The sequence below is a fragment of the Xyrauchen texanus genome, chromosome 34 (assembly GCF_025860055.1).
Source record: "Xyrauchen texanus isolate HMW12.3.18 chromosome 34, RBS_HiC_50CHRs, whole genome shotgun sequence".
Lineage (NCBI taxonomy): Eukaryota > Metazoa > Chordata > Actinopteri > Cypriniformes > Catostomidae > Xyrauchen > Xyrauchen texanus.
Genome location: NC_068309.1, coordinates 36,580,181 through 36,603,435, shown reverse-complemented (window position 1 = coordinate 36,603,435; position 23,255 = coordinate 36,580,181). Strand labels below are relative to the sequence as shown.

The 23,255-nt window shown below is 44.5% G+C and overlaps 1 protein-coding gene across 3 annotated transcripts in view; it reads right to left on the bottom strand.

Annotated features, from left to right (window-relative positions):
* Positions 1-23,255, bottom strand: part of gabrg2 (gamma-aminobutyric acid type A receptor subunit gamma2) — a 149,744-nt gene that overhangs the window by 73,965 nt on the left and 52,524 nt on the right. For all 3 annotated transcript variants that reach the window (XM_052104053.1, XM_052104054.1, XM_052104055.1), the window contains exons 3-4: positions 19,447-19,514; positions 279-499 (exon numbers count right to left, since the gene is read on the bottom strand). In XM_052104053.1, the coding sequence (XP_051960013.1) occupies positions 279-499; positions 19,447-19,514 (289 nt within the window). The remainder of the gene's footprint in view (positions 1-278; positions 500-19,446; positions 19,515-23,255) is intronic.

The following is a 23,255-nucleotide window of genomic DNA, read 5'->3' as shown; positions in this document are numbered from 1 at the left end:
AAAATCTGAGATTTAAAGATGAGCTCATAAAATTCTTCCAAGACAAAATATTCAAAGCTACGCTTCCCACATTATTATTATATCTCATTAATCGAACTGTTTGTCAAGTATTGTCTCATTCTTTTTGCTATCTTATTTCAAGACAAACATCTACAACAAATTTGATCGCTAAACCTGACATAATTCAGAACTCCATTAAGTTTGCAATGAAATTTTCAATTGGGTATGCTCTTTATATTATATGAGAGGAACGATCCAAAATTGAAGGGTAAATTTACCTCAAAGTGTACAATATACGCCCATCATTGGATATCCGAAGCATCCGATTGGGTGTGGTGATCCAATGGGCATCTGCCTTCTTGGAGTTGCGGAAAAATGTGTCAGGGATCCAGATTTTGCCAACCATGTTGCTATTGAGACGAAGCACCTTCATAGTGCTGTTGAATTTCAGCCGTCTGTCATACCAGGTCTGAGCGAAGAAGATGTCAATGGTGTACTCCTGAAGAATTGAAAAGAGAAATTGAAATTTGTCAGACCTTTAGTAAACATTTAGTACTAGTAACCAGAACATGTTTTCAAGGCCAAATCAATGCTTTTGAGAGCGCATACCACTTTTAGTACGATACATCTGAACTTTAAAATAAAATGCATCCATTCTTCAAAAACTTCCTAACTTTACTATGGCACTATATTCACTGGGGCACAAAAGAGCAGATGACCACATTTCGCCACATTTGGAATGAGGAGCATGTTGAAAAACGATTCCCAACTACACACTGAAACTTCTTGGAAAATGAAGACTTGAGTGGTTAATAAATAAATTCAACTAAAAAGACTACAAAGAGATGTCTTTCAAGAATCCTCTTTTAAGGGTATCGTTTGAATACAAAGAGAACAGAATTCTTTTTTATTCAGTTAACTTTTGGGTCAACTGAAAGAGCTCCAGGTTTGATTCTTTTAATCCTTAAACGCATACCTTAGGTCTTTAGTGACCAGGGAACTCATTCCACCCCATTTGCCTTATAATATTTTTGGAGTTATGCCCCCACCTCTTCAATAGGTCTATTTCTCAACCTTTCTCCTGTGAATACTGTCACGATAACACACGCGCACAAGAAAAATATAGAGAGAGAGAGAGCGTGTTTGAATAGTCTTGGCTGGTCTGAACATTCCATCAATTTAAGTCTATGGGATTTTTGATATGCAGATATACGCAGAGAATATTTAGCAGAGACAGGCCACTTCCACTTAAAGGGATAGTTCACCCAAAAAATGTTATTCAGTCATTGTTTATTCACCCATGTCATAAAATTTTTTTTTTTTTCTTCAATACTTTTTTCTTATTTGAAATTATGTATCTCTGGGTGTAAATAAGGTGGCTCCAAAAAACCATGTCAACTGTATCTTAGAAAGAAATCATTAAAACAATTATTAATCATAGTGTATTGATAAAAAATGTCTCCATGTGTCCAAAAGCCTCTACAAACAAATAAAACATAATTTTTCATAAAAAACTAATTACACATGCAAACACAACAATGACTAAAAGGTTTGAATGCCATGGATACATGATTTTAGTAATGAGATTTCACATAATGAGTGCATTTTGACTCAATGAATCTGCATCACTGAGTCTGTGTCATGTATTTGACGCCATCTCCTGGTGAACATATGTAACATTGTGCTTCATGTGGATTATCTAATGATCTATGTATCTGATTACCTTGTACATGGGCTGGTTTGAAACATAATCATCTCCTCACATTTTATGTTCTGTTTATTTTTCGTGAAGTTATAAGCAAAAATGTGACATATAAGCAACACCAACATAATTGTCAAAGATGTATAATTAGCTATTACTTGCTACATTTTTGTCTGTGAGTTAAACAAATAGGCTGGTTGTCTTTTACTATTTGAGAGCTTTCCAACAACATATGACAGATGACTATTTGAGCAGTTTGATGTTTTTACTAATTCCAATAAAATGTACAGTGCAAATATTTTATAAATGATCATTTGTCTGCAAATTCCAAAGCAATTGTTTTGGTCATAATGCCTGCATGCAGCGGAAGGAAACGCTTTTAAGCTTTCCAACAATATCTATTTTGTGTTGGTCAAGACTATAGTTATTCATATTTTTATGGTTATTTTGTTTCTTGTGGGCCCGTCACAAGAAACATCTCTATTGGGATAAAAAATAAATAAATACATCAAGTGGAATCAAACCAAAATCCTTATAATTCAAATCTTACACACCAAACAATGAACACAAGACAAATGTTATTTCATCCTCCAGAAGTGACCTAAATACAGGTGAAACTCGAAAAATTAGAATATCGTGCAAAAGTTCATTAATTTAAGTAATTCAACTTAAAAGGTGAAACTAATATATTATATAGACTCATTACAACAAAGTAAGATATTTCAAGCCTTTATTTGATATAATTTTGATGATTATGGCTTACAGCTTATGAAAACCCCAAATTCAGAATCTCAGAAAATTAGAATATTGTGAAAAGGTTCAGTATTGTAGGCTCAAAGTGTCACACTCTAATCAGCTAAACACCTGCAAAGGGTTCCTGAGCCTTTAAATGGTCTCTCAGTCTGGTTCAGTTGAATTCACAATCATGGGGAAGACTGCTGACCTGACAGTTGTGCAGAAAACCATCATTGACACCCTCCACAAGGAGGGAAAGCCTCAAAAGGTAATTGCAAAAGAAGTTGGATGTTCTCAAAGTGCTGTATCAAAGCACATTACTAGAAAGTTAAGTGGAAGGGAAAAGTGTGGAAGAAAAAGGTGCACAAGCAGCAGGGATGACCGTAGCCTGGAGAGGATTGTCAAGAAAAGGCCATTCAAATGTGTGGGGAGCTTCACAAGGAGTGGACTGAGGCTTCAAATGTCAGTATTCCTCTTGTCAAGCCGCTCCTGAACAACAAACAATGTCAGAAGTGTCTTACCTGGTCTAAAGAAAAAAGAACTGGTCTGTTGCTCAGTGGTCCAAAGTCCTCTTTTCTGATGAGAGCAAATTTTGCATCTCATTTGGAAACCAAGGTCCCAGAGTCTGGAGGAAGAATGGAGAGGCACACAATCCAAGATGCTTGAAGTCCAGTGTGAAGTTTCCACAGTCTGTGTTGGTTTGGGGAGCCATGTCATCGGCTGGTGTTGGTCCACTGTGCTTTATTAAGTCCAGAGTCAACGCAGCCGTCTACCGGGACATTTTAGAGCACTTCATGCTTCCTTCAGCAGACAAGCTTTATGGAGATGCTGACTTCATTTTCCAGCAGGACTTGGCACCTGCCCACACTGCCAAAAGTACCAAAACCTGGTTCAATGACCATGGTATTACTGTGCTTGATTGGCCAGCAAACTCGCCTGACCTGAACCCCATAGAGAATCTATGGGGCATTGCCAAGAGAAAGATGAGAGACATGAGACCAAACAATGCAGAAGAGCTGAAGGCCGCTATTGAAGCATCTTGGTCTTCCATAACACCTCAGCAGTGCCACAGGCTGATAGCATCCATGCCACGCTGCATTGCGGCAGTAATTAATGCAAAGGGGCCCAAACCAAGTACTGAGTACATATGCATGATTATACTTTTCAGAGGGCCGACATTTCTGTATTTAAAATCCTTTTTTTTTATTGATTTCAAGTAATATTCTAATTTTCTGAGATTCTGAATATGGGGTTTTCATAAGCTGTAAGCCATAATCATAAAAATTATATCAAATAAAGGCTTGAAATATCTTACTTTGCTTGTAATGCGTCTATATAATATATTAGTTTCACCTTTTAAGTTGAATTACTGAAATTAATGAACTTTTGCACGATATTCTAATTTTTCGAGTTTCACCTGTAGTTGCTGGGTTATTCATGAGATTCTGTAATATTTCATTCCCCCAGACTTGTTAAAGTGGTGGTTCACCAAAATTAAATGTTAAATGCTTCTTACAAGATGAAGGCCTGTGTGCTGAAACATGTTGGTTTTATTTCATTATATTTTCTCCCCTCAACAAGAATAGCTGGATTTATCCTCATCATTAAAATATTCTATCATAAAAGAATGTCTTCTTTCAATCATACACCAAGCATTTTGTCATACCTCAAGGCACTAACATGCAGTATTTTCACAAAATGTGTGAAAGTGCATAAGTTACATTTAAATGTATATACATAAATTTACATTTAGCAGGGAAATAAATATGCAGATCAAATTATAGTTTCTCCAGGGATGCTTGTGTGTCAGATGCTGGAAATGTCCCGCCCCTTACTGAAACGGAAAATATGATTGGTTAACAAATATACAATCGCGTCTGAAATGATCGTTCTGATTGGTGGATCAGATTATTCCAACTGTCTGTCTCGCCTTACTTACTTTTAGGATCGGTCCGCCCACCCTTATTAGCTTGCTATCTATAGCCATTCATCCAAACAATATCTAACGTTATGTAGGTCTCAGTTTATAGGACTATGCAGCATCCATGGAATCACACATACACTGCTACTCTAATGAATGAGCACTTTCTCAGCCCTTGATGCAAAACATGTGGTCTCTGGAGGGTGAAATGTTTGCAATTCTAAGTATTCATGATTGTAAACTTTCAGACATGCTGTCATTCAGATGAAAATGCAGGGGTAGAGCGGAGGAGGGTGGGGCCAGGCTGGAACAATGCACGGCCGGTCCCCAATCAGCCTGATGGGGCGCACGAGGGATAAGGGCGGCCGGAGACGACAGTTCAAGAGAAAGAGAGAATTACAGGCAGCTGCCCTGTTTGTGTTTGTGTGTGTCTTTTTATTTAATTAAATATTGTTTATATTGTTAAGCCGGATCTCACCTCCACCTTTCCTTTGTCCTTACACTGGTGCCGAAACCCAGGAAGGAGGTGGGATTCCCATCGCAGAGTACTCGACACTACCCAGGGGAGCACCGCTGCCATCCTCCGAGGGACGGAGTAGCCCGACTGCCTGGATGCGGGGAACGGCCGCCATCCACGAGGTGAGTGGGGACTGGACTCCCCGACCACCTGGAGGGATGAAGTCGCTGCCAGGGGCGGAGGAGTGCCCTGACATCCCCAGAAACGCAGTGGGGTCGAGAGAAGACTGCCGTCTGCCAGGGGCGGAGGAGTGTCCTCACGGGTCATCAGGAATGTGGAGGGGCGTTCTGTCCACAGAGGGACGGAGGTCTGACCAGGGAAGAGCAGCTGCCATCCGTCTGATAGGGTGGGGGAGTGATCGAGAACGCATCAGAGAACCAGTGAGTGAGTTTCCTTTTCTCTCTCTCCTCTTTTTCTCTCTGTCGCTCCGTGTTGTCCTTTCCCTCGCCTATTTAGATATTTTTGTTGCTGTTCTTTTTCCCCTCCAGGGATGACCCGCCGGCAGAGGGGGGCTGGACCGATGCACGCCCGGTCCCCAATCAGTCTGATGGGGCGCGCAAGGGATAAGGGTGGCCGGAGATGCCAGTTCGAGAGAGAGAGAATTACGGGCAGCTGCCCTATATGTGTTTGTGTATGTATTTTAATTTAATTCAATATTATTTAAAATGTTAAGCTGGTTCTCGCCTCCTTCCCGGGTTTCGGCACCAGTGTAAGGGGGGGAGGGGGTACAAGGGAAAGGAGGAGTATAATATTATTGAACGTATCTCTGCTGTGTATGATGCTCTCATGGTTTTTACTGCTTACCAGTATGTCACAATGACCTTTTGATATTGACAACAGAACTATTCATAACTGTTTCAAAACAATCAAATGTTAGCAATTCACAATTCATGTAATTTTTATGTAACTTCTGTAACTTTATAAAAATTCCATTCATTAACATTAGTTAATGCATTAGGTATCATGAACAAACAATGAACAATATATTTTTATAGCCTTTATTAATTGTAATGTTAGTTAATAAAATTACAATTATTCATTGTTAGTTTATAGTGCATTAATGTTTGTTTACGTATGTAACCTCCGTTCCCCGAGGGAGGGAACGACACGTTGTGTCGGAGAAGCGACACTAGGGGTCTCTCTTGAGCGCCGATATCCACCTCTGATCTATGAAAAAAGGCGAATGAGAGTTGGCAGCCAGTATTTGCATGTCCCGCCCCCGGACATACGGGTATTTAAGCGGCGCAAATACGGGAGTTCATTCAGGATTTTTCTGAGGAGCCGGAAATGGTCCGGCCGCAACAGTGGCTCGGTTCAACGACATGGCGGAGGAAAGACACAACGTGTCGTTCCCTCCCTCGGGGAACGGAGGTTACATACGTAACCAAACGACCCATTCCAATCTTGCCATGCGCTGAACCGTGTACGTGAACCGCCGATACAGAGGCGGGCAGGGATTTCATCCAGTGCCGTGCGTCGTCTGTACCTGGCTGCACGTACCCTTCCCCAATGCCCCATAACAACATCGGAATCCTTCTAGTTACCCTGAGAGGGGAACAAGGCGATGTTTGCCAACATGGGAACGGGCCAGCCTGGATGGGCCTCTTTTCTCTCTATGTTTCTCGCATAGAGCAATCACGGCCGGGGCCCTTACACGCATATAGGGAAGGGGGTCTTACCCAGACCCTGCGGAGACCACACCTGCCCTTTTTCTTGGGGAGGAAAAGTGGTAGTCACATCACACGGCCGTCTTAGGGCTCGTGTGGAAAGTATGGTGCGGTGGTAGATCCAGCCTCGAAAGGGGGGAGTTGCTACAGCACGGCAACCGGGGCAGCTGTAACTGCCTAAGGGAGACACGGGGGTCCGCTCTTAAGGGGACAGAACCGTGGAATTACACACAGGGGGAGTCCGAGTAGGAGGCCTTACCTGTGGTGCACCTATACCAGTACAGGGTAGCCATCAGGGTACCCGCAGTGGCTTGGGTCGGCGAGTTCCTCCGCTGAACCACGGACCCGGAGGGCTGGGGAGGAATCGACCAGGGTCCCGACTCGGAGTGGGGCGCCCTGGGAATAAGGCGCACTACTTTACCTTGACGTCAGGAAAAGGGAGCTGGGCGCAAGCGATCCACCCGGCCGGTCGGTCTACGTGTTACCGAGTTCTACGGGCTCGGACCTGAGAAAACACGAGACGCAACCGACTCAACGCGGAGGTTGTAAAACCTTGCGAAGGTGTTGGGTGTTGCCCAACCCGCGGCTCTACAGATGTCTGCTAGGGAGGTGCCCTTGGCCAGTGCCCACGAGGACGCAACACCCCTTGTTGAGTGAGCTCGGACCTGCAAGGGTAGGGGCACAGCCTGGGTGTGATAAGCCAGTGTGATGGCGTCGACAACCCAGTGGGGTTTGGAGACGGCATTCCCTTTCTGCCGTCCCCCAAAGCAGACAAAGAGCTGCTCAGAGCGTCTGGTGCTCTGTGTGCGGTCCAGGTAAATGCACAGGGCGCGCACTGGACATAGCAACGAAAGGGCTGGGTCTGCCTCCTCCCGGGGCAGCGCTTGCAGGTTCACTACCTGATCTCGGAAGGGTGTGGTAGGAACCTTGGGCACATAGTCCGGTCGCGGTCTTAGGATCACAGACGTATCTGCCGGACCGAACTCCAGGCAAGTGTCGCTGACAGAGAACGCTTGCAGGTCCCCGACCCTCTTGATAGAGGCGAGCGCGTTCAGCAGGGCCATCTTAAGAGAGAGGGCCCTGAGTCCAATTGATTCAAGTGGCTCGAAGGGAGGTCTCTGGAGTCCTGCCAAGACTACCGAGAGATCCCAGGAGGGAACTAGGCCTGGCTGGGAGGGATTCAACCTCCGGGCGCCTCTCAGGAACCTGAGGATCAGGTCGTGCTTACCCAAAGACTTGCCGTCTACAGGATCGTGGTGGGCGGCAATGGCGGCAACACACACCTTGAGGGTGGACGGGGACAGCCTCCTGTCCAGCCTCTCCTGTAGGAACAGGAGCACTGACTCGATCGCGCATCTCTGCGGGTCTTCAGTTCGGGAAGAACACCAATCTGCGAACAAACGCCACTTTAGGGCGTAAAGTTGCCTGGTAGAGGGGGCTCTGGCTTGGTTGATTGTATTCACAACGATCGCCGGTAAGCCGGCTAGCTCTTCCGCATCCCATCCAGGGACCAGACGTGGAGGTTCCAGAGATCTGGGCGCGGGTGCCAGAGCGTGCCCCGTCCCTGAGAGAGGAGGTCCTTTCTCAGGGGAATTCGCCAGGGAGGAGCTGTCGCGAGAAGCCTGAGTTCCGAGAACCAAGTCAGAGTGGGCCAGTAGGGGGCCACTAATGTGACTTGCTCCTCGTCCTCCCTGACCTTGCACAGCACCGGTGCAAGAAGGCTCACTGGGGAAATGCGTACTTGCATTCTGTTAGGGCGTACCAGAGCAGGCAGTGGGAGGTTTCCTGGGAGGCAAACAGGTCTACCTGGGCCTTGCCAAACCGTTCCCAAATCAGCTGGACCAACTGGGGGTGAAGCCTCCACTCCCCGCCGGGCAGGCGTTGTCATGATAGCGCGTCCGCTACGACGTTGAGCTTGCCGGGGATGTGAGTGGCACGCAGCGACTTGAGTCGCTGCTGGCTCCATAGGAGGAGACGACGGGCGAGTTGTGACATGTGGCGGGAGCGTACGCCGCCTTGGCGATTTATGTACGCCACCACCGTGGTGCTGTCCGATCTCACGAGGATATGTTTGTCCTGAACTAACGGGAGGAACGTCCTGAGAGCAAGAAGGACGGTCAGCAACTCCAGGCAATTGATGTGCCAACGCAGCAGGGCCCCTTTCCAATGGCCCGCTGCTGCGTGCCTGCTGCACACGGCACCCCACCCGGACCGGGAGGCGTCGGTTGTGACCAGAACGCGTCGGAACACCTGCTGCAGGGGCACTCCTGCCCATAAAAAGCAGAGGTCTGTCCAGGGTCGGAGTGTTTTGAGGCAGGCGGGGGTGATCCTTACCGATGCATGCCGTGGTGCCATGCTTGTCTCGGGACTCGAGTCTGGAGCCAGTGCTGGAGTGGTCTCATATGCATCAACCCCAGCGGCTCGACCGCCGCGGAGGACGCCATATGCACCAGGAGCCTCTGGAAAAGTTTTAGAGGGACCACTGTGCCTGGCTTTATGGAAGCGAGGCAGTCCAGCACCGACTGAGCATGTTCGCTCGTGAGAAGTGCTGTCATTGAGACTGAGTCTAACTCCAACCCGAGAAAAGAGATGCTCTGAACCGGAGTGAGCTTGCTCTTTTCCCAGTTGACCTGAAGCCCCAAGCGGCTGAGGTGCCGGAGCACCTGGTCTCTGCGGATGCCGGCTACTCGTAGCGGGGCAAGGGCCGCCTCTGCGATCTTCGTGAAGACGCGAGGGGACAGAGACAGGCCGAAGGGGAGGACTTTGTACTGAAACGCCTGGCCGTCGAACGCAAACCGTAAGAAGGGTCGGTGTCGTGGCAGAATTGAGACGTGGAAGTACGCGTCCTTCAGGTCTACCGCTGCGAACCCATCTAGATGCTGAATGCCAGCCAGAATATTTCTCTGCGTGAGCATTTTGAACGGGAGTTTTAACAAGGCCCGATTGAAAACTCGCAGGTCCAGGATTGGTCGTAAGCCGCCGCCTTTCTTGGGTACAATGAAGTAAGGGCTGTAGAAACCCTTCCTCATTTCGGTTGGAGGAACGGGCTCTACCGCGCCCTTGGCTAAGAGGGTCGCGATTTCCGTGCGCAGGGAACTGGCATGCTTGCCGTGTACTGCGGAAAAGCGGACGCCCCTGAAGGGGGGCGGGAGCCGGGCAAACTGAATTGCGTAACCGAGTCGAATGGTCCGGTGCAGCCAGCGAAAGCCACGCTTCCCAGCTCTGCGCTAGGGGCACCAAAGGGACGAGTATTTTGGACGTACCCGGCGGGGCGGAACAGGTAATGCAGCGTCGGGCGGCTTCGTTGCGGCCTGAGGCTGAGAACAGACTCAAAGCACTTACCTTGCTCCGCGCGCCCGTGACTGAGGAGGAGGTCTGATGTCGGCGTCCTCTGGACTCGTCTGAACCGGCCGGCCGGGGGACAGTCGTGGGCAGGCGGAAGGCGGGATCGCCGCGTCCGGTGTACCGGGACTGTCGTAATCTGAGGGAGCCTTCCGGGTCCTAGAGGGGGTTCGTGAGACAGGGGGCGAACGCCGCCCGCGGGGTGCTCGACGCTGGGGCTGAGAGCTGGGCCCGGGTTGGGGCGAAGCAGAAGCTGGTTTCTTCACCGCAGGGGGACGCCCTCGGCGAGCAGACGGGGCAGGGCCAGTAGCGGCAGGTGTGCGGCGGGGCATGATGTGAGAGATGGCCTCCGTCTGCTTCTTCACCGCGGAGAACTGTTAGGCGAAGTCCTCGATGGTGTCGCCGAAAAGGCCAATCTGGGAGACAGGTGCGTCCAGGAAGCGGTTCTTGTCAGCCTCACGCATCTCGACCAGATTGAGCCAGAGATGGCGTTCCTGGACCACTAGGGTGGCCATCGCCGTGGCCTTCGTCGCTCTCAGGGTGAGGTCGGTCGCTGAGCGCAGTTCCTGCAGCACATCAGGATCAGGTCCACCCCCGTGCATGCTTCTGAGTGCTTTGGCCTGGTGGACTTGCAGGAGGGCCATCGCATGCAGGGCGGAGGCAGCGCGTCCAGCCGCACTGTAGGCCTTCGCGTTGAGCGAGGATGTTGTCCTACAGGGCTTGGATGGGAGTACGGGGCGGCCACACCAGGAGGTAGGGCTACCGGGGCATAGATGGTACGCAACTGCCCTATCGACCTGGGGAATCGGCCCGTATCCGTGGCATCTCCGCCGTCGAGGGTGGTGAGAGTGGAGCGGGTGGCACCTAGACGAGCGGAGAGCGGGGCTCTCCACGTAGACGTCAGCTCATCATGCACCTCCGGGAAAAACGGGACCGGGGGGGATGCGAGGCCACGAACGGCGCGCTGCCCCCAGGAACCAGTCATCCAACCGTGAAGGCTGTGGGGAGGATGGAGGGTTCCAATCCAACCCCACGCTCACGGCGGCCAGGGAAAGCATGTCAGACATCTGAGCGTCGGCCTCAGCCTGGGCCTGCTGGCCCGAAGGCGGCAGTCCAGGGGAGTCCTCGGCATCAGACATCACACTCTCCGATGCAGCGGCGAGCTCATCTGCTTTGGGCTCGGGAGGATAGACAGCCAGGCCGTGAGGCGAGCCGCTATCGCCGCGAGCGTGGACGGGGACCAGCGAGCGTGTCGGGGGAACGGGAGGTTCGCGGGGGGCAACCCGGCGAAACTGCACCCGCTGCCACCCCCAAATCGTCCCCAGCGCCAACCGCATCGTCCTCAATCCCGTGGGAAGAAGGAGCAATGCGGGGTGCAGCTGGGGTGGCTTGCTTTCTGTTGAAAGCAAGCCGCGACCGCAACGTGGTCATGGTCATGTTCTCGCAGTGAGAACATGAACCATCCACAAACGCCGCCTCGGTGTGATCGCGGCCCAAACACACGAGACAGCGCCTGTGGCCGTCTGAAGCGGAGAGCACTCTACCGCATCCAGGAACAACACAGGGGCGGAAAGGCATCTTGAAAAAGACGCGTCCTGAAAAGGACGTTCAACGCCGCTGTGTTTTGCTCTTTTAGAGAAATTACTCTTTTAATAGGAATTTGCTCTTTTAAATACACAATGTGTGTGTGTGTGTCTGCGCTGTCGAAGCGCTCAGGGGCAACAATGCACGCCGTGCAATGTGAAGGAGAAAGCCGCTGTTGTGCGCCGTCAAGATCCAACAGCATGCAGAACGTCAGAGGAAACAGGAACGTTTATAGTGGTGTGTAAACTCGCAGCAAACTGCAGACAGACCATCGGCTCCGAAGAAATTTTCTGAATGAACTCCCGTATTTGCGCCGCTTAAATACCCGTATGTCCGGGGGCGGGACATGCAAATACTGGCTGCCAACTCTCATTGGCCTTTTTTCATAGATCAGAGGTGGATATCGGCGTTCAAGAGAGACCCCTAGTGTCGCTTCTCCGACACAACGTGGAGAGAGCGACAGAAGGGGAACTATAGTTAACTAATACAACCAAGCTCCGGAAGTGACAGTGGGAATGCAACTGGCCCTGGCAACTGGCCCTGGCACACACATTTGGCCCGACAGTGGAAACCCGGCTAGTGCTATCTATCACAATGCATACATTTGTCTTCCAGCTGTCTTTAAAGTGCTGCATGTTAAAGCATGTACAGTTTAGGTCTTTCTTTGTTTAACAGTTTTATCAGAATGTCTAAACTCCTGCACTACCACCAGTCGTTTAGAAAACCCACAGCCAATAAGCGAAATCCAGTGGGGAAATCTCACTGTCCTTGGGCAGTTGTGTACACTGAAATATAATGATAATCTGTATCCAAGCGTCATCCTTGGCATAGATGAAACAAGTGAAGTGTACAAATCAAGCGTATGCATCGTGCTGGACCAAGCCAAATTTCCTGGTCTTTTTTTGTTGACTAATTTGGTGAAACATTTAATGTTGATTTCAACTCAACAGCGTGTGACATCACACCATCAAGAGAGGTGTGGGCAAGACTCTCAGAATAAATAATTGACTGAAGACCTGCATACACACACACACACTTGAATGGTAGTAGCTCAGCATTTGGGACTTGCCGCAAAGATGGATATTTTTGACACCAGTGCATTTAATACTGCTCTGGCATTCTTCTTACTCCAGGAACATTTTCATTTACTTGTATTCAGTTAATTTAACTTCATTCAGTTTCATTCAGTAATGTTTTGGACCTGTTTAGTTTAAGGCCATGTTCATGTTAAAGGGATGGTTCACCCAAAAATTAAAATGAGCTCTTCTTTGATGGACAGGTGGGACTATGGTCTATGTAGAATAGATTGTGGTTGTAGTAGGCCGGCTGGAAGTTCCTTGGGGATCTTAGATTGAGCACAGATTCGGCAAAACAAGCAGTAACATCATTGATTAACAATTGCCACCAGAATAAATTCCGAACCAACTTAAACATAACTCTGAATACCTTGATGGATTCCTGTGCTGAAGGAGGTATGGACCCACTGGATGGTCCTCTGGCGTAGTGTATTGGGTATGCAATGCTTGATAGGAGGACATTCAGGTGGTGCAGTTTCTGTGTGTTGTTCCCTTTGGATTTCCTCCATGATATCCCTTCTGATGGGGGCGAGGATAACAGAAGGTGGTAATATTGGTTCTGATTGTGGGAGTGTGTGTGATGGCCATACCTGCGTGAGAGGGCGTCTGCTATACAGTTCTTGCTGCCAGGGCGATACGTGACTGTGAACTGAAACCTAGTGAAGAACAATGACCATCAGGCTTGATATAGGTTGAGTCTTGGCACTCCTAATATACTCAAGGTTCTTATGATCAGTAATAACATGAAATGGATGCATTGCCCCTTCTATCCAGTGATGCCATTCTTCAAGAACAGCCTTCATGGACAGTAGTTCCTTGTTCCCCACATTGTAGTTCCTCTCTGCTGAATTTAACTTTCTGGAAAATCACATGGATAACGCTTGCCAGGGTTGCCATGACGTTGTGATAAAACTGCTCCAATGTCACAGTCTGATGCATCAACTTGCGCCACAAATGGGAGGTTAGGGTCTGGGTGTTTGAGAATGGGAGCGGTTGTAAAGTTGGTTTTTAGAGAGATGAAAGCCTCTTGAGCTTCATCACTCCATGGCAATATTGTGGGTTTACCCTTAAGTAGTGAAGTGAGAGGGGCTGTGATGAGACTGTAGTTTATGAATCTATGGTAAAAGTTAGTGAAAACCAAATATTGTTGGAGCTCTTTGCCTGTGTTGGGATTTGGCCATTCCCTAACTGCCTGGAACTTGGTAGCATCCATTTCTATGTCACAGTGGCTAATATTATAATCCCAGGAACATGGTATGAGTGGTTTGGAACTCACATTTCTCGGCTTTGACATTAAGTTGGTGTTGTTGAAGGCGTGAAAGGACAGTCTTGATGTGTTGGATGTGTTGTGCCTTTTTCTGTGAATAGATGATATCATCAATATATGCAATGACATTTAATTTCATTAACGAAAGATTGAAATACAGCTGGTGAGTTAGCAATCCCATAGGGCATGACCTGGTATTCATAGTGCCCCCTAGTGTTGATGAATGCAGTTTTTCACTCGTTGCATTCTCTAATTCGGATGAGATTGTAGGCGCTTCTCAGATCAAGTTTGGTAAATATGCATGCTTCACAAAGCTGTTCAAGGGCTGAAGGATCAAGCGGCAATGGATATCGACAGAATTTAACCCTCTGTAATCTATACATGGCCGACCTCTGCCATCTTTCTTCTTGACAAAGAAGAAACCTGCTGTAGCAGGTGAAGTGGAAAGACGAATAAATCCAGATGCTAGTGCCTCTTTAATATAGCTCTCCATGGCTAGGGTTTCTGGTCATATTCACCAGGAATTTTGGTTATTCACCAGGAATTTTGGTTTCTGTTTGTACATCAGGACTTTCAACGCTAGTGGTTAGACATGGCATGCAAACAGAGACATGAAAAAGTTCAAATGGCAGTAATGAGACCATTGTGTGAGCTCAACCTGGTTCCAGGAGATGGAGGGATCATGAACAGCCGGCCAGGGGTGACCCAGGAGTTAATCACGTAGAGAGAGATGGTTTCTGCGTGAAATAGTCCAATTTGCAGAGTAATTGGTACTGTTTGGTGAGTTATTCCAGTGCCGATGGGTTCATTATCAACAGCAGTGATGTGAATGGCAGGGACACATGGTATACTGGGTATGTTGAGTTCTGTAACCAGGTCTTGATGAATAAAATTAACTGCAGCCCCCTGAATCCACTAGCGCTATAACTGTTAAAATCAAAAGAGATTTCTACAGGTAGAGAAAAATTTTATTCCTCACCCTTGCGAGCTCAGCTTGGAGTTCGTGATTAAGCCCTTCTCAGAATACAGTCTTTAACGCAACATTGTTCACCCCGCTTTGAGCAGCTATTGTTCGGAACTGGATAGCATAATCAGCTGCGGAACACTGGCCTTGGCGTAAGTGAAGCAGCTGAACAGAGACATCCATACCTCCAGCTGGATATTCGAAAACTTCATGAATCTGTTGAGCAAAGTAATCAAAGGATGTCTGAAATTGCGTGTCTCTCGCCGAAACAGCCACGGCCCAGTCGAGAGCTTTTCTGGTAAGCAGAGACATCATGAATGCACATTTCTTAGATTCCTGACTAAATGACTCAGATTGGTTGGAGAAGTTTATTCTACGCTGGCATAGAAATCCTCTGCATTTCTCAGCGGGCCATGAAATTTATCAAATAAATCTTACCGATTCAGCTTGTGGAGAAGGGAGGGAGTGGATGTAATGTGTTAGGTGTTCGTTGGCGGCCCGTAGATCACTTAAATTTCCTTGATATTCCTTGAGGACTCCACTTTGATAAGTGAATGTGGCCTGGAGTTGTGAAACTTCCGATGGATTCACATTTCAAATGTGATTCAGTGTAGGTGAAGTATTCTGTGATGTACTGGACATGGATGCAGCTTTAGAATCCATATGCAGGAAGTTTATTAAACAAATTAGGCAAACAAATCCAAATCGCTAAGCAGAGATGTAGTCGATATAACAGGCAGTGGTTCAATAACAGGCAAGTAGCCCAACAAGGCAAACAAAGCAAAACAGTGATTCAAAAGATGATATCCAGATAAACAGGCACAAAGGTCATAATGTGAGACATAAACAGTAGGCAATGGAAAACACTTGGTAATACAGAGGTTAGCTGACAATACTTATACACACAATACAGTGCAAATGCGTGGCTATATATACAGTACATGTGGTAAACAGGAAATGTGGAATGATCAGTATTCGGGAGAGCGATCTCTCTGGTGGGTGGTAGGATGGGTAACAACCTCAGATGTTACAACGTACGTGAAATTTACATTTAGTTTTATTCACAAAATGTACCAAGAATGGTTTCAAAATAAGTTCACTTCAACAAACTCATTTGGTTGAAAAAATTAAATGAACAATATGCATTAATAAAAATTTATTAAAATAAAAAATTAAAACATTTGCACTCACCTGGCACATAAACCAATACTCATGTCATTAGGGGAACACACATACAGTATATAAACTCTGAGTCTACATAAAACAATCAAATTTATATAATTTCACATTTTAATTTTCAGAAAAGCAAGTTAGGAAAGTTGGCATTTTATAAAATGTGCTCTGTTGTGCCTAATGTCAGCCATATCACCCTGCATCTCTTTCCTGGTTGCCCACTAAAGCTAAGCAGGGTTGAGCCTGGCCAGTACCTGGATGGGAGACCTCCTGGGGAAAACCAAGGTTGCTGCTGGAAGTGGTATTAGGGAGGCCAGCAAGGGGTGCTCACCCTATGGTCTATGGTCTGTGTGGGTCCTAATTCCCCAGTATAGTGATGGGGACACTATACTGTAAAAAAGGCACCATCCTTTGGATGAGATGTTAAACCGAGGTCCTGACTCTCTGTGGTCATTAAAAATCCCAGGACACTTCTTGTAAAGAGTAGGGGGTGTAACACTGGTTACAAATACCCCCCCACTGGCCCCTATCTACTGTGGCATTGTATTAATCTCCATCCCTGAATTGGCTACATAACTATACTCTCTCCTCTCCACCGTGCGTGCATGTGCATTCTGGTGCACTATGGCTGCTGTCAAATCATCCACACCACTGGTGGTGGTTGAGGAGATTCCCCCTATACTATGTAAAGTGCTATATAAATGCAAGGAATTATTATTATTAATGTTGTGGAGTATTCAGAAAAATGTATCAAGTGTCAAGCTAAAAAAAAATATAATTCCAAGTTTAAATATTTCCGTATCCCATGAAAGACACTGCTATGATTGTAATACCCAAAGAAACATGACCATCAATGATTGGTCAAAATCACTGATTCATTAAATCAATGACTGTTCTTCCCAATGAGATCAGCTAAACATGTAACACATTTCAAATCATTTTAGAACCTAAATATTCATAAAACAAGCTATAATAAATGAAAAATGTAATACATTGTAGCACAGGTACAATTCAACGATCTGGTGGAGCACTGTCAATTCTTAAGTCATTTCAGTTCATTAATCTTATTATTCAAATCCAGGCCTATTTCAGGCTGGCTTAACTCTGCTGTATCTCTAAAATAGAAAACATCTACTAAGCAGATTATTTAAGTTCAAGTGCCAAACAATCCACAGAAAGCCATAGATAAAGCCTATTGAGCAAAGATTGCTCAGCAATTCCAAATAAAACATTGTGGGTGTTAGTAAAAACTTGATCACGTCTACATAATTTTGCATTATATAACATCAAGCTGATATCAGCATCATGCCTTTCAGCTCCTGAAGACAAAACCTTAGTTAATAAAAAAAAAAAAAGTTAACAATGATGCACAAGAAACAAACAGAATTTCCTGCAGCAAAAATCTATTGGCAAGACAAAGCAACGTAGGTAGGAAATAGAGAGGAAAGAAGGAAGGATGAAAGGAATGCAGGGTGAAAGGAAGGTAGGAAAGAAGAAAGGAAGTAGAGATCTGCATGGGCCTTAAAATTAAACCTGAACTCGACCGTACCCAAAACTGTGTGGCTCGAGCCTACCCGGCCCGAACAATACCATCAGATTTTAAGCCTGAACCCGAAATCGCTTACTGTCTTTATCATTTCTTCTCCTAGCCAGTACTGTTGCAATAGGCTGTATTTTATGTAATCATTTAGGCTACATGCATAACAGTATTGTAACAGTAAACATAAACAGTTTTAACAAGGCACGGCAGCCCCTCATTACACTAGAGCATAGAGGGGGATAAAAGCATTGACTTACCATTTATCTGCTGAAACTTTGCTTGGTGCAGAACAATCTGGAATAATATGAAACAATGCAACAGTCCCCCTCTATGAAGCCTGAACTTGTTTAGAAAATTGAATCTTTGTGACACCTAGACATCTAGATGCAACAGTCATAGACATTCATCCAACACATGTTTGCATAGGAAAATAATGGGAAAACAGAGCAGACGCATGCAAAAACACGTTCAGTGTGAATGGCCCCCAACTCATCCGTTCGCGTGTGTCTGTGAGTGAGAGTGCATGTGCGAAGTTCGGTAAGCCTGTTTATTTTTTTTTTATTAATTACAAACCTGAATCTGACTTGAACCCAAAATCGTACTTGAAAAAACTGACCCGAACCCTGCCTGATACTCGACGGGTTCTTGGGTCCTGTCGGGCCAGGGTCAGGTTGCAGACCTCCAGAAGGAAGGCAGGAAGATGTGAAAGAAGAAGGTAAGGAAGGTGGAAAAGAAGGAAGGCAGGAAAGGTGGAAGGCAGGGAGGAAGGAAGATAAGAAGAAACAATGGAAAGAAGGGAGGAAGAATACTTTGATTATCATAAAATACTTGTGGCAGGGCGGAGGGAGGGGCCGGGTCGTGATCCTACACACCCGGTCCCGTATTAGGCTAATCAAGCCTCCGAGAGGGATAAAGGTCGACTGCAGAGGATCGTGTGGGAGAGAGAGATCGTTAACAGACAAACACACATGACGGACAGTTGGGTCTGCCGGAACCAGAAACCAGAAACATTGAGCATGATCTCTAACTCTGCAATAAATTCAATGGCATCTACGCTTACATCTTTTTATTTGTTTCCCTGTCTCAACCTCGGGACTCCTATCCTGAGGTCACCAGAACCGGCTGGATCCAGCACCATTCCTGCTTCATGTTGGACTCCACAGCTACATGTCGCAGAATGCTGATGACTAAATGCAGCCGGTGCCAGCCAAACATCACTTCAATCTATTATGACGGACTTCAGAGGATGAAATGATGCCAACTCCAACCTGCATCACCTCGGTCTATTTATGGACTACGATCTTGAAATGAAATGCCAACAAAAGCCTTCATCAGCCAATTAACAAGGACAACTGCATCTATGTGAACTTCTGCAATTAATCTAGATGGACTTCAAAGCCTGTGGTCATTAATCTTACAGTTCAAACACAATCAATGTTTAATCACTGACCCTTAACACTTAGTTTAATAATTTTAAACTATGACTTTACCTATACATAATTAATATTTACATTATATTCATGATGTTAGCGAGAGGGGAACTGGCCCCCACAGTGAGTCTGGTTTCTCCCAAGGTTATTTTTCTCCATTAATCAACATCTTATGGAGTTTGTGTTCCTTGCCACAGTCGCCTACAGCTTGCTCACTGGGGTTATTAATACAATTATTATTTAATTATTTTTAAACACTATTAAAAATCGTATTTTATCTAAATTACACAATGATGATTAATCGACTTTATAGACATTACAGTTTTATCGTCTGATATTCTGTAAAGCTGCTTTGAAACGATGTGTGTTGTGAAAGGCGCTATACAAATAAAATTGACTTGACTTGACATGTCCGTTAACGATCTCTCTCTCCCGCAGGAGAGAGAGCATCTCTCGTGTAGGATCACAACCCGGCCCCGCACTTCGCCCAGCCACAGTACTGTATATGTGTTAATGGATATGACTTACCATGTTTATGGCATTGACTGGGCCAATACTGTTGACAAACATGTCCGTGTGAATCACTGTTGGTTTGACTGTAAAGAGCAGTAGAGATAGAGAAGACAATGCAGAATTACTAATTATACCTTTAGGAAATATAAGTAAACATTTTATTTATATTAGAGCTGTCTAAATTAACACATTTCTGAATGTGATTCAGTTAAAATGTTCATTTAAAAATGTTACATCGCAATTACCACATTTACCAATTTTCACATTAGATTCTGACATTTGTGTGAGTGATGAACACTGGTTTGAATATGGCGGAACCATTGTACTATGTATGGATCATTATACTGATTCTGTGTCAATGATTAAGTGATGGAGATCGGACCTGTACAAAACAAACCCAGATGGGACTTATGATAAGCCTCATTCACACAACCTGATATTTGGTTTTGGGTTCCAGACAATTCTGATGAATTATCATTACGTGTTCAGTGCTATTACTAAAATCAAAACAAGATGCTCTCTGCAAGCGCTTTTCATGTGGAGTTCAAATCATGTAAATGCTGCTTCACGATTGCTGTAGCAAAGTGGATAGCCATTATTAATATTGTGGAAACTGAGGGTTTGAGAAATTTCAGAGTCAAATTTCAGCACTTTCAAAATCTGCGATTAATCTCAATAACCTATTAAAAAAAATCATGTAATTAATCACAATTAAATATTTTAATTGGCCTGTTGATTCAATGCTTAAGTATGTCACTTTTTCCGTGTTTAAATACTTCTATCCCATCTTAATATGATTGACAAATATAAGTAAGCCATTCATATGATCATTTTTGTGTTTGTTTTGAGAGACTTTTTTAGACCTGCCCTAACAACATTACTCAACCAATGGCGTGAGTTGGGGGCGGGACTATCTGACTTTTTGAACAATGGCAAACAAGTAGCGTATTCAGAAAGCTGTTTTATAAAACAGTAGCTGGGTTTCCATCAAAATGGTTTGCATTTTTAAGTGCATTTCTAAATATTCGACTAAAGAAAATATGAATCGTTGTGCATTTCCATCCACTACATCACGCGCATAATCTTGAGGGAGCCACGTTGCATTATGGAGCAGCATAATTACCTCCTTGCTTTGGGGAGAGTTTAATTGAAAGGATTGGAACAATTGTACCTCATTTTATTAATGCTGCCAGGAGATGCAGCAGAATAAGTGAATAAATATCAGATATAATGAGGGCTGAAATGGATGAGATGTCCATACACCGCCAGCCTCCGCATACATGAGAGCGCTCGTACTGAAAATACTGTACTAACCCTCACGCTATGAGTTAAACATTTAAACATGCATGAAGAATTGTGTGCTAAGGTGGGACCTTCTGTTCACATCAAGCTATCGCATACTAATAACACGTGCATGAATGGTCCAAACACGTCATTGTTTTGCAAATAATCAGTTTCCGTCTCCTTAATGCACATTTTATCTCATGCGAAACACTAGAAAATCCACCTACAGTAAGCGTATTTAATATGATGTGAATTTTTAGAGACTTTTCGCATATCAAGCGTTTCCATTCAGGATGTCTTGTGTGTAATTTGAAATTGTACATAGAAATTGTTGAATGGAAACCCAGCTATTGTTTATTTTTTTCAATTCGGTTCTATGGCACTAGTGTCGCACAAATTACATTATTCAGCTTTAACATGTAAATTCAGTACCATTAGTTAGTGTTATATATAAAAAATAACACGTTAAAAAAGACATGCTCTAATCCTTAAAAAACGAACAAAAATATCATAAAATTGGTCCATAGGACTCGTTCGCTATATTCTAAGTCTTCTGAAGTCATTATACAGTGATTACGAACAAATCATTCAGACAAGTTTTATGAAGCACAGCAACTGATTTATTGAAAAGATCAGCCTGATGTCTTGAAAATGATGTGATTGTGGTGACATGTAAAATTATATTAAGTTCTTAAGTTTAATGATCTATCGAGTTTTAAATAATAATAATAATAAATCCTAACTCACTACCCTAAACCTTAAACATGAACCTAACCGATAGTGTCATACAAAGCAAATGTGAGATGAAAATGGGGTAGGGCTGGGCGATAAAATGATATCGATATATATCACGATAAAGAAAATCCACGATAAGCTTTTGAGGAATTTTCGATATTTACTACGAGTTGCTAAAACACAAGCAGTTCGGCTTTCTCAGGCTGTGTTTCCGCACTGCTGCCAATCCTACGATCCACTTTGCGAGCATGCCGCTGAAGAGCGTGACAGAACAACAGTGATGTGGACAACAGCTCTGATCTTTCTGCGCTGTAATCTTGAATATTGTTCTCTAGCACCAAACACGCATAATTTCTGCCCTGTTCCGCTCCGCACGCATCGCCTCTTTTCCCTGCATGTCTGTAGACATGAAGCGCCGCATGAGTTAACGTGGTTTCAAAGCACCTTTTAGACCATAATGTTTTCCCTTCTAAATGTATCTTTATTAATCAGCATGTTATGAGCCTTTAATAATAAACAAATCGAATAAACTAATCGATTTCTGTTCTAATTTTGTGAAAATGAATTAGATGTCTGGAATGGATAAGGAAAGACTAAAATTACTAGTTGGTTGACTAGTCTCTCTCTTTAATGAAAATATACAAAAGTTTTTTACATTTTTAAAAAAAACGTTTTCTAAATTTTGTCTCGGGACTCCCCTGAACCCACATTCAGCATCATTCCACAGTCAAAAGGGCATCTGAATCTAAAGAAATATAACACATATTTAATTTAATGTAAAAATATTCCAACAAATACTGGACTGATGTCACTGTGCTTCAGAACAAACAGATGATCTTTTAACATTCATTTTCAATTGCTAAACGGTAAAAGACGGTAAAATTGGTAAAAGATCCCGCAGACCCCGCTGCTTTGGCCGTCTCTGGACCCCTTGTGCAGTTTTGTAGAGACTATTTTGACTCTTTAGAATGTATTTTTTCTTCTTTTCTTCCATCAACTTTGAAATAAAAAAAGATAGTGCAATGTGTAACTGTATATCGTGATAAATATCGATATCGAACAATATGAAAAAGATTACTGTTATAACAATTTTGGCCATATCACCTAGCCCTAAAATGGGGGCTGCCATATTAGAATCACATGACCAGCCAAAATACTACAAGCTTAATCTCAGTAACTGTCCTGTTATTTGACACTTTCACTCATTGATTAAAGTCATCATGGCTGACTGTGAATACTACATTTCTACAATGTCATCTGAAACTGAAACTATTGATTTTAAATGATGCTGCATCCAAGCCGCTAGGTGTCAGTGTAAGTCCAAGAGGACACAATGACAAAAGTTGCTGAGTGCATCTTTAAATCACACTTGAACAAGCTTGTAAATGTAGTTGGTAATGTAACGCAAATGTTAAAATGTTTCACCATTAAGTCATACGCTACAGTAAAAGGGTTTAGATGGTGTAAAATAGCATTGCGTGAGAAACAGGGTGAAAAGTGCATGTTTATAGACTGAAAATCTGCCATTTTACATGTGATTTGTGTGAAAGTGAATAAAAGTTTATTTCACCAGGAAACTGCAGTGATATGTACAAGCCAGGTCAAATTTCTTTTGAAAAAATAAAGGTATAGTAACATTAATCTATGAGACCAGTTTGGAATGATCCAACTCAAAAGAATGCTTTGTTCATGAATTGGACATCACTTCTTCTCTCATGAACTCTCATGAATGTGGGTGAATGTACCTAACCAAATACTCTTGTACGATTTCAGAAGACTTTTGGAGCTTGTCAGCCCTGTTCCCA